Below are 12319 nucleotides of genomic sequence, written 5' to 3' on the forward strand. Positions count from 1 at the left end.
AGAACTTCAATTTCCTTTACCTACAGAGCAATGGGAGAAAATTTTAGAGTTAGTAAACTTCTTTTCTATATGTGCCAAGCATGCCCTAATACAATTCAAGGTGCTACATAGGGTCCATATGTCCAAGGACAAACTTGCTCGATTTTATTCCCACGTTAATTCCAATCTGTGATAGATGCCATTCTGAAGTAGCCTCTTTGACTCACATGTTTTGGTCTTGCCCTTGCTTGCAAAAATACTGGAAAGATATTTTTGGTATAATTTCAACAGTTTTGAGTATTAATTTGCAACCTCAAGCAATTTCTGGCTTAGCAATGGTGGATAACAGTTATTTATCCCCTTCAGCTTGGCGGATGATTGCATTTGTTACATTAGTGGCTAGAAGATCCATTCTATTGAACTGGAAAGAAATTAGTCCCCCAAATACATTTCAATGGTTTTCAAAAACTGTATCTTGTCTGAGTTTAGAAAAAATCAGAAGTGTCATTTTTGACCCTTCGGTCAAATTTGAAGAAACCTGGAGACCATTTATTCAACATTTTCATACGAGTTAAATTGACCTTTCCCAAACCTTTTTCTTATCACCTTTAGTTATTTGGATAGAGGTGTAGAGTTATTGACACTACTGTGTATACCTGATATGATACAATAGCCCATGTCGGTTGGGTTAGCTGTTGTTTTTATTTGGGGGTTTTATTTTTGTAAATACAGTATGAGTCTGGGACGTTATTATATCTGATTTATTAACTTTTTGTATTTGCATTCCAACCTTATTAAATATGTACTCTCAAGCTCTCTGTATTTGTTGTTTTTTTCTTATGTTTTGTCTGAAAATTAATAAAAAGATTTAAAAAGAAAATGAAGTGAATTGGTTCAACTGGGACACACTATAAATGTCGCCTGCACCTGGGTGAATTTCACCTGGACCAGCATCCAGAATGGGTACAGGTTGAACCACAGGGAAAGTCAAGAATTATTTCCCTGCATATCACTTCCTTGGTGAAATTGTCTCAACTGCCAGCTGTTGAATATATACAATACAGTTCAGGGTGAGAGGTTCTGTTTTAGATCTGAGACCAACAAATGAGACCCCACTGGCATTACAACAATAAGACCATAACATATAGGAGCAGAATCAGGCCATTTGGCCCATTGAGCCTGCTCTGCCATTTCTGCATGGCTGATCCAATTTTCCTCACAGCCCCAATCTCCTGCTTTCTCCCCGTAACTCTTCATGCCCTGACCAATTAAGAATCTATCAACCTCCGCCTTAAATATACATAAAGACCCGGTCTCCACAGCTGCCTGTTAAAGAAATTGCTCCTTATCTCTGTTCTAAATGGATGCTCCTCTATCTGAGGCTGTATCCTCTGGTCTTAGACTCTCCTACCAGAGGAAACATCCTCTCCACATCCAGTCTATCAAGGCCTTTCACCATTTAATAGGTTATGTGAATTAGGTCACATCTCATCCTTATGAATTCTAGTGAATACAGGCCCAGAGCCATCAAACTCTCTTCATATTTTTAAAATTATTCAGTTATGGGTTGTGGGCATCACATACATTGCCCCTCCCTCGTTGCCCTTGAGAAGGTGGTGATGAGCTGCCTTCGTGAACCGCTGCAGTCCCTGAGATGTAGGTACACCCACAGTGCTGTTAGGGAGGGAATTCCATGATTTTGACCCAGCAACAATGAAGGAACAGCAATACGTTTCCAAGTCAGGATGGTGAGAGGATTTCCAAGTGGTGGTGTTCCCAGGTATCTGCTGTTCTCGTCGATCTAGATGATAGTGGTCGTGGGTCTAGAAGGTGTTGCCTTAGGAACTTTGATGTGTTGTTGCAGTGCATCCTGTAGATACTGTAAATGTTTGTCAGTGGTGGAGGGGATTGAATGCTTGTGGAAGGGGTACCAATCAAATGGGCTGCCTTGTACTGGATGGTGTCAAGCTTCCTGAGTGTTGATGGAGATGCACTCATTCAGGATTCCATTACACTCCTGACCTGAGCTCGTAGTTGGTGGACAGGCTTTTGAGAGTCAAGTGGTGAGTTACTTGCCACAGGATTCCTAGCCTTTGACCTGCTCTAGTAGCCACAGTGTTTATATGGCTAGACCAGTTCGGTTTCCTGTCAATGGCAACCCCTAGGATGTTGATAGTAGGGAACTGAGTGATAGTGATGCTACTGAATGTCAAGGGACAATGGTTAGAGCCTCTCTTGTTGGAGATGGTCATTGCCTGGCACTTGTGTGGCTCAAATGTTACTTGCCACTTGTCAGCCCAAGCCTGGATATTGTAAGGTCCTGTTGCATTTGGGTATAAACTGCTTCACTATCTGAGGAGTCAAGAATGGTGCAGAACATTGTGGAGTCATCTGTGAACATCCCCACTTCTGACCTTATGATGGAAGAAAGGTCATTGATGAAACAGTTGAAGATGGTTAATTCTAGGTCAAGCTATTCAATCCTGGATTCATTTTCTTTGAACTTTCTCCAGTTTCTGCACATCCTTTCTAAGATAAGGGACCAAAACCTTCTCACAGTACTCCAAGAAACAGAGTCAGCTAGTGGAAGACCCCAGAGGTCTTGCCATTTTACATCGGAGATGGAAAATGGAGGTCCCACTATTAAGCAGAGCTTACTTGGCTTGGGGATGAAGGGAAAGGAAGCTATCATGGAGTCCTGGCAAAATCTCACCCATCAGGATCCTGTAATGTGTTGGATTGTTCCTAGTTTTTCTCGGCATTTTCTGTATTTATTGTCTTGAATTTGTTGATCTTTTGTTATGTATTTTTGACAATATTTTTGTGTTAACCATCTGGTCCTGTTTTGCCACAAGGAACCACCTGATCTGGGGATAATAATAGTAATTATTATTTTTATTATTATTAATTTTTTCTCTTTCATTTGTACTTGCACAGGTTTTTTTTGCGTATTGGTTGTTGTTGGTCTTTCATTGATTCAATTGTCTTTCTCATATTTACTGTAAATGCCCACAAGAAAATTAGTCTCAGGGTTGTCCCTGGTGGCATACATGTAGTCTGAAAATAAATTTACTTTGAACTTTGACCTTTGAACATATTAGTGATGCTTTATTCACAATCCTTCTGTGGTACATTCTGACCAGACTAATTGAGTAGAACATCTACAATCTAATGAGAAATACTGTGGCTATACTTCATTAAGCATTTAATGAAACTGGGTATATCACTAAAGACTTGCAAATGTGCTGAGGTACCATGGAGAGCATTCTAACTGGTTGCATCACCATCTGGTATGGAGGGGCCACTGCAAAGAACTGGGAAAAAACTGCAGTAGGTTGCAAACTCAGCCTGCTCTAGACTCCCCAGCATCCAGGACAGCTTCAAAAGGCGATGCCTTAAAAAGGTGGCATCCATCACCCAGGATGTGTCCTCTCTTTAATGAGGTGGTCCAGGAGCCTGAAGACACACATTTAACATTTTATGAACAGCTTCTTCCCCGCTGCCATCAGATTTCCGAATGGACAATGAACAGATGTATGCTACCTCTCTATGTTTTTCTTTATTTGCTCTTTCCTTTTAGCACTACTTAGTTAATTTAATTATATATATATTTCTTATTGCAATTTATAGTTTTTTATGTATTGAAATGCACTGCTGTCAAAGAGTAACAAATTTCACAGCATAAGCCTGTCGTATTAAACCTGATTCTGATTCTGATTCCTAACGTTCAACGTCAGGGCACTGGGGGGCAACTGTGGTTGCTCATTCCTTGCTAGCTGAGAAGGTGTTACGCTAGGGTCCTCTTGGATGGCTCCACGACAAACTTGTAGGCAGGTGGCGGGGTCTGTGAGGAATGGCAACCATAGCTGCGGCCTTCCGAGCAGTGGTGTTCCTGTGGGCTGAAGCTGCAGTTCAGGCTGGAAGAGGTGTCGGTGCAGAGCAGGGCGGACGAGGATGGAATCCCGTCCAGCGGATCCTGGGCGAACGGGTGGAAAGTGGAGGCTCGGAAGTTCTGCTTCCTGTCATAGCTGTCGGCCTGGTCCTGGGACCACTGACGTTGGAAGGTGAGAGTGCTCGCCAAGGGCAGGTTGCTGTCTCCGTGCCTGTCGTAGCTGTTGGTGCGGTAGAAGCTGCTCCGAGTCAGCACCGCGTTGTGAGGAGACGTCCGGGAACGGCGGCTTGTGGTCTGGGAGATGGTGGCGCTCGCCTGCTTCTGGCAGGACAGGACTGCCAACAAGATCCAGATGAAGACGCCAATTACAATCCCGATCACCACCGACACCCAGAAGTACAGGATAATCCCATCTGAGTGAAAGAAGGACAAGACAACACCGTTATGAAAAAGACATGAGTCACTTCCTGCACTTTCCACAAAACAATCCATCTTTCACAGTGATCCCCAGCATTCCCTCCCTCCACATGTTCCGTTTCCCCTTCCCCCTACAGTCCGGCATAGTAGTGTAGCAGTTAGTGCAATGCTTTACAGTGCTGGTGATCAGGGTTCAATTCACACTGATGCCTCTAAGAAGTTTGTGCATTCTTCCTGTGACCTCTTCTGAGTGTTCCTCTTCCCTCCCACAATCCAAAGACGCACACGTTACTAGGTTAAGTGGTCACATCGTTGTAATTGAGCAGTGTGGGCTCGTTGTGCCAAAGGGCTTAGCACCACATCGTATCTCTAAATAAACAACTAAAACAAATAAATAGAATTCCCTCTTTTGCGGCGATCTCCACTCTTCCCTCCCTCCACGTGGTCCATTCCTCCCTCTCCCTACAGGGCAGTACTGCAGTGTAGCTTTACAGTGCCAGCCACAGAGCTTCAACTCCCACAGCTGTTTGTATGTTCTTGCCATTACTCCCCGCGTTTCCTCCAGTTGCTACGGTTTCCTCCCACATTCCAAAGACGCAGAGGCTAATTGGTTAGTGAGTTGTGGGCATTCTATCTTGGCGCTACAGGTGTGGTGATGATTGCAGGCTTCCCACAGCACAACCTTTTATTGTGTTGGTTGTTGATGCCATGAGATGCATTTCACCGTATATTTCGATATTTCAATGTACAGTGGGGACTCTAGAATTTTATTTCTGGTTTCAGATACTATGGTGGACCCAGATCCCTAATCTGAACATCTTCGAGGCTCTCTGGGATTACATGGAGTGACAGAAGCAAACGAGACAACCAAGGTCAGCAGAAGATCTGTGGCAAATTTTCCTAGATGTTTGAAACAACCTACCAGCCGATTTTCTTATAAAACTGCATGACTGTGTACTTAAGAGAATTAATACAGTTCTGAAGGCAAAGAAGGTGGCCACATCAAATATTGATAAGATTCAGTTTTTTTACTGTTTACTGCTCTTTATAATATTTTATTTTGATATTTAGGTAAATTTCAATCCATTATTTTTGACAGCACCTTCACTTGGCAAAATTTTTTTTTACATGTGCCTAAGGCTTTTGCATGGCACTGTACGTGGGATAATTAAAGGCAATCTGTAATCTTTAATCTTTCTTCATCATTTACTCTTCATTCCAGTGTTGGTTTGTTGCTGACATTCCCAATAATTTAGTACCTAGCAGTCAGGGTTCCTGGTTTTCACCCCGGTGGCCTCAGTCCAAGGCCTGGTATGGGAAAGGGGTGGGTTGGTAGCGTGATGATTAGAATAATGCAATTACAGCACCAGTGACCCAGATTCCATTCCGCCACAGTCCGTAAGGAGCTTGTAAGGATGCAGAGGTCCATAGGTTAATTGGCCCACATGGGTGTAATTGGACGGGTGCGGGAAGCATGACGACACTGGCGAGCTGCCCCAGCGCACCCTCGGACAGTGGTATTCAGTGACGTAAGCGCAGCATTTCACTGTATGTTTCAATGTTATGATGTGCACGTGACAAACAAAGCTAATCTCGAATGTTCAAGCTTCCTTTATTACTTAGTCTCCATGTAAAGTTTGGATTGGTGCCTGACATTACCAGTAATCCTAAAAATCCCAATAATTTACCATCTAACGTCATGGGTAGCTTTACACTATTGCAGTGCATGTGATCTGGATTCAATCCCTGCCACAGTTTGGAAGGAGATTTTATGTTCTCCCCACGACCGCATGGGTCACCTCTGGGTGCATTGAAAAGTGTGAATATAAGACTGAAGGTGTTATATTTGAATATCCTCAGTATACAGAATAAGGTAGAGAAATTGTAGCACAGTTACAGTTTGACATTTATGATGTTGTGGGCATCACTGCATTGTGGCTTAAAGACTAAAGCTGGGAGCTTAACAACCAAAGGCACACATTGTATCAAAAGGACAGGCAGGTAGACAGAGGGGGTGGCATGGCTTTGTTGGTAAAGAATGAAATCAAATCATTAGAGAGAGGAGACACAAGGTTGGTCGGTGTTGCATCATTGTGGGTAGAGCTAAGGAACTCCAAGGACAAAAAGGCCCTGAAAGGAGTATATACAGACCCCAAAACAGTACAAGGGACATGGTCTACAAGTTACAAAAGGAGATGGGAAATGCATGTCAAAAAGGCAATACTACAATAGTCATGGGGATCTCAGTATGTAGGTAGATTATGAAAATCAGAATAGGGCTGGAGCCCAAGAGGTGGGAGTTTCTAGAATGCCTACAAGATGGCTTTTTAGGACTGCTCATGGTTGATCCCACTAGGGAATCAACAATTCTAGATTGGGTGCTGTACAATGAATTACAGTTGATTAGAGAGATTAAGGAAAAGAAACACTTAGGTAGAGTGATCATAATATGATCAAATTCACCCTGAAATTTGAGAAGGAGAAGCTAAAGTCAGATGTACCAATATTACAATGGAGAAAAGGGAATTACAGAAGCATGAGAGAGGAATTGGCCAGAATTGGTTGGAAAAGAACATAAGCAGGGGAGACAGCAGAGCAGCAACAGCTGAGTTTCAGGAAACAATTCAGAAGACACAGGATATATACATCCTAAAGAGGAAGAGGTATTCTAAAGGCTAACAAGAGAAGTCAAAGCCAACATAAAAACCAAGGAGAGGGCATATAATAGAGCAAAGATTAGTGGGAAGCTTTTAAGAACCAACACAAGGCAACTAAAAAAGTAACTAAGCAGGAAAAGATGGGATACAAAGGTAAGTTAGCCAATAATATTAAAGAGGATACCAAAAGTTTCATCAGGTTCATAAAGTGTAAAAGCAATGTGTAAGTGGATATTAGACTGCTGGAAAATGATGCTAGAGAGGTAGTGATGGGGGTCAAGGAAATGGTGGCCTAACTGTAAAAATATTTTGCATCAGTCATCACTGTGGAAGATATTAACAGTATACCAGAAGTTTGAGAGTGCCAGGGGGCAAAAGTATGTGAATTTTCCATTACAAAGAAGGTTCTTTGGAAACTGAAAGGTCTAAAGGAAGCCAGGTCAACTGGACCAGATGGTGTACACCCTAGGGTTCAGAAAAAAAGTGGCTGAAGAGACTGTAGGGGCATTGGAAATGATCTTGCAAGAATCAATTAAATCTGGCATGATTATGGAGGAATGGAAAATTGCATATGTTACTCCACTCTTTAAGAAGGGAGAGAGGCAGTAGAAAGGAGATTATAGGCCTATTAGTCTGAACTCAGTGGTTGAGAAGATGTTGGAGTCAACTGTTAAGGATGTGGTTTCTGTGTACTTGGAGGCACATGATAAAGTAGGCCATAGTCAGCATGGTTTCCTCAAGGGAGAATCCTACCTGACAAATCTGTTGGAATTCTTTGAGGAAATAACAAGCGAGATAGACACAGAAGAGGCAGTGGATGTTGTGTACTTGGATTTTCAGAAGGCCTTTGACAAGGTGCCACACATGTTTAGAGCTCATGATATTACAGGAGAGATTCTAGCATGGATAATGCATTAGATGACTGGCAGGAGGCAAAGAGTGAGAATAAAGGGAGCCTTTTCTGACTGGCTGCCAGTGACTAGTGCAGACTGTTGGAAGAAATGTAAGTTTGTTACAGCAGGTGCTTTTAGCTTTCCATATATTGACTGGGACTCCTGTACAATAAAAGGGCTAGATGGGATAGGGCTTGTCAAATATATTTAGGAAAATTTTCTTCATCAGTACATATAATCCCAACTAAAGAGTGTGTCATACTTGACTTGCAATTAGGGAATGAGACAGGGCAGATAACAAAATTTGTGTAGTGGAACAATTTAAGTCTGGTAATCATAATGCCATTAGTTTCAAGTTAATATGGAAAATAATTGGTCTAGTCTGTAGGTTGAGGTGCTAAATGGAAGAAAGGCCAATTTTGATGATATCAGAAATGATCTGGCAAGTGTGAATTGGGGACAGGCTGTTTTCTGGCAAAGGTGTACCTGATAAGTGGGAGACCTTCAGTGAAATTTTGAGAGTACAAAGCTTGTGTGTGCCTGTAAAAACAGCAGTTTTAGAGAAGTTTGGTTTTCGTGTGATATTGATGCCCTGGTTAGATAAAAAGGGAGGTCCGTAGCAGGTATAGGCAGCTGGGTCAAATGAAGTACTTATGGCGTATAAGAAATGCAAACGAAAGAAATCAGGAAGGATAAAAGGAAGCATGAAGTTGCTCTAGCAGACAAGCTGATGGAGAATCCTAAAGGATTCTACAGACAGCTTAAGGGCAAATAATTGCAAGGGACAAAATTGGTCCTCTGGAAGATGAGAATGGTAATCCATGCATGGAGTCAGAAAAAATGGGGGAGACCTTAAATGGATTTTTTTGCATCAGAATTTACTCAGGAGATGGACACAGAGTCTATAAAAGTGAGGCAAATCAGCAGCGTGGTCATAGACTCATGTTCAGATTACAGAGGAGGAGGGATTTGCTGTCTTGAAGCAGATTAGGGTGGGTAAATCCCCAGGGCCTGACAAGGTTTTCCCTTGGACCATAAGGGTGCAAAGTACAGAAATTTCCAGGGCCCTAGCAAAGATATTTAAATTATCCTTAGTGATAGGTGAGATATTGGAAGATTAGAGGATAGTTAATATTGTTCCGCTATTTAAGAAAGGCTCTAAAATTAAAACAGGAATTTATAGTCTGGTGAGCCCGACATCAGTTGTGAGAAAGTTATTGAAAGGTATTCTAAGGGACAGGAGATGAAAGTATTTGGATAGACAGGGACTGATTAGGGATAGTCAGCATGACTTGGTGTGTGGTAGATCATGTCTGACCAATCTTATAGTTTTTTGAGGAAGTTAACAGGAAAGTGGATGAAGGGAAGGTGTGGCTGTTATCTATAGGAAAGACTACATGGAAAATTTACAAGGATGTTGCTGGGACTGCAGGGCCTCAATTATCCAGGAGAATTGATACTTAGAAGATTGAGGGGAGATTTGCTAGGGGTGTGATAAAGTATAAGGGGTATAGATAGGGTAAATGCAAAACTGCTTCGAGTTTCTGGGCATCATCCTCTGCCACTAAACCACAGCTGAATAATTTTTCGCTTTCCACCCTCTCCCTTACTTTCTCCTTGTAATCTTTAACAACCTGACTAATCAAAAATTTATTAATCTCTGCTTTAAATACATAAAGTGACTTGTGCCAATGAATTCCACAGATTCACCACTACCTGGCTGAAGAAATTCTACCATAATGATACAATGCAGATGATACAAAGATAGGTGGAGGGGCAGGTAGTTTTGAGGAAGTGCAGAGGCTACAGAAGAAATTATACAGATTAGGAGAAAGGTTAAAGAAATGGCAGATGGAATACAATGTAGAGAAATGTATGTTCATGCACTTTGGTAGATGAAATGAAATGGTTGACTATTTTCTAAATGGAGAGAAAATACAAACATTTGAGGTGCAAGGGGACTTGCAAGTTCTTGTGGAGGATTCCTGAAAGGTTAATTTACAGGATGAGTCTGTGTTGAGGAAGGCAAATGAGATGCTACCATTTATTTCAAGAGGACTAGAATATAAAAGCAAGGATGTAATATTGAGGCTTTATAAAGCACTGGTGAGACCTCCTTGGAGTATTGTGAGTAGATTTGGGCCCCTTATCTTAGAGAGGATGTGCTGAAAGTGGAGAGGTTTCAAAGGAAATTATTCTAAGATTAAACAGCTTGTCATATGAAGAGCGTTTGATGGCTCTGGGTCTGTATTCACTGGAATTCAGAAGAGTGAGTTGTGACCTAATTGAAACCTATTGAGTGGTGAAAGGCCTTGATAGAGTTGATGTGGAGAGGATATTTCTTATGGTGGGAGAGTCTAAGACCAGAGGACACAGCCTCAGAATAGAGGGGTGACCTTTTAGGACAGAGATTTCATCAGCCAGAGAGTGTGAATTTGTGGAATTCATTGCCACAGACAGCTGTGTGGGCCAAGTCATTGGGTATGTTTAAGACAGAGGTTGATAGATTCTTGATTGGTCACAGCATGAAAGGATATAGGGAGAAGGCAGGAGATTGGTGCTGAGACGGGAAAAGGGTCAGTCATGATGAAAAGGCAGAGCAGACTCAATGGACCAAATGGCCCAATGTGCTCCTATATTTTAACCATCTTATGGTCCTATAATAAAGATAATATTGAAATATCTTTCACCACGTACTTTATATTCGTAATAATAAACCTGATTCTGATTTTGATCTTTTCACGGGCATTTTGCAATTGGTAGCGGAGAGAGCCAGCAACTTTAATTTTCTGGGCGCTAACAACATTGGATGACCTGTCCAGGGCCCAGCTGATAGATGCAATTATCGGCAAAGCACGTTAGCATCTTAGATTTCTGGGGTTGTACAGCTTGTCACTGAACACACTAACAAACTTCTACTGTTGGAAGAGTCCTGACTGGTTTCATCGTGGTCTGGTACAACAATCACAATGCATAGGGACTTGTAAAGCTGCAGAGAGTACTGGTCAGTGTACAGTCTATCCAAGCTGACCACAGTGTCTTTTCTTATCCAGTCCCATTTGACGATGACTATCTATGACTGTAAACTGTGCAATTTGGTAAGGTTGTTCAGAAGGTGTATGGTGTGTTGTCGGGAGATTGAGTTCCAGAGCCCTGAGGTAAAGCTGCAACTCTATAAAAACCTGGTTAGCCAACACTGTGTTCATTTCCAGTGACTTCATTACAGGACAGGTGTGGTCACTTTAGATAGGGGCCAGAGGAGATTTACTAGGATGCTGCCTGGATTAGAGAGCATGTCCTATGAGGATAAGACCTAATAGAGTAAGCTGACTTGACAGAGGCATAGACCGAGTGGACAGCCACTTATTTCCCGGGGTGGAAATAGCTAATATGAGTGGGGATATTTTTGAGGAGATTGAAGTAAAGTATGGGGAAGTATGTCAGAGGTAAGTTTTTTTACGCAGGGAGTGGTGAGTGCATGGAACAGCCTGCCAGGAGTGATGATAGAGGCAGATACATTAGGGCCTCTTAGATAGGGTTAGGGATGAAAGAAAGATCAAGGGTCATGTAGGAAGGAAGTGTTAGAATAACTTCAGAGCAGGTTAAAAAGTCAACACAACATTGTGAGCAGAAGGATCGGTACTGTTCAATGTTCAGTGATTTATGATTCAGCACAATACACCACAGGCACATCCCTTCCTACCATCAGTAATATCTACATCAGGAAGGCAACATTCACGATCAGAAATTCCCACCATCTGGGCCATGCCATCTTCTTGGAGTTACTGAGGGGCAGGAGGTACAGAAGCCTGAAGTCCCACACCAGCTGGTTCAGGGACAACTGCTTGCTGTCAACCATTCAGTTATTGGATCAATTAGAAAACAGAAATCACTAGAGTTCAGCAACACTATAAACACAAGAGATTCTGCAGGTGAGAGGGAAGGTGGGTGGGTGGGGGAGGGGAATGAATTAAGAAACTGGAAGGTGATAAGAGATGATACCTCTTTCATCTATCATCTTTATCCCCTCTTTCCCACCCACCCATCTCCCCCCTCACTCAGTCTCAGCCATCACCAGCCAGCTTGCTCTCCTTCCTATTCCCAACCAATAAATTCTGGCTTCGACCCCCTTCTCTTCCAATCCTGATAAGGGGTTTTAGCCCGTGCTTTATTCCCCTCCAGAGATGCTGCCTGAGCTGTAGAGTTCCTCCAGCATTTTGTGTGACCACTATGACCACTCTGTACCAAAAAAATTAATAAAAAATCTCAATATTTTATAAAATTCTTTATTTGTCATGTTATTGTTGTATGTTATTGTTTTTTGTTGCATGTCACACCCTGACCAGCACACCACAGCAAGCTTCTAACACATGAAAATGAAAATAGCAAATACATTTGATACCCCATAAGGGCTATGGTTGAGGTGTAGGTCAATTGGACTAGGCAGAATAAAAGTTCAGTGCAGACTAGATGGGCCGAAG

The 12319-nt window shown here is 42.2% G+C and overlaps 1 protein-coding gene across 1 annotated transcript in view; it reads right to left on the bottom strand.

Annotated features, from left to right (window-relative positions):
* Window positions 1-3066: 3066 nt before the first annotated feature.
* LOC140730241 (myc target protein 1 homolog) overlaps window positions 3067-12319 on the bottom strand; it is a 59542-nt gene continuing 50289 nt past the window's right edge. Inside the window, exon 2 of the mRNA XM_073050419.1 lies at window positions 3067-4284. Coding sequence (XP_072906520.1) covers window positions 3767-4284 — 518 coding nt within the window. The 3' untranslated portion in view covers window positions 3067-3766. The remainder of the gene's footprint in view (window positions 4285-12319) is intronic.

The sequence above is a fragment of the Hemitrygon akajei genome, chromosome 7 (genome assembly GCF_048418815.1).
Source record: "Hemitrygon akajei chromosome 7, sHemAka1.3, whole genome shotgun sequence".
NCBI lineage: Eukaryota > Metazoa > Chordata > Chondrichthyes > Myliobatiformes > Dasyatidae > Hemitrygon > Hemitrygon akajei.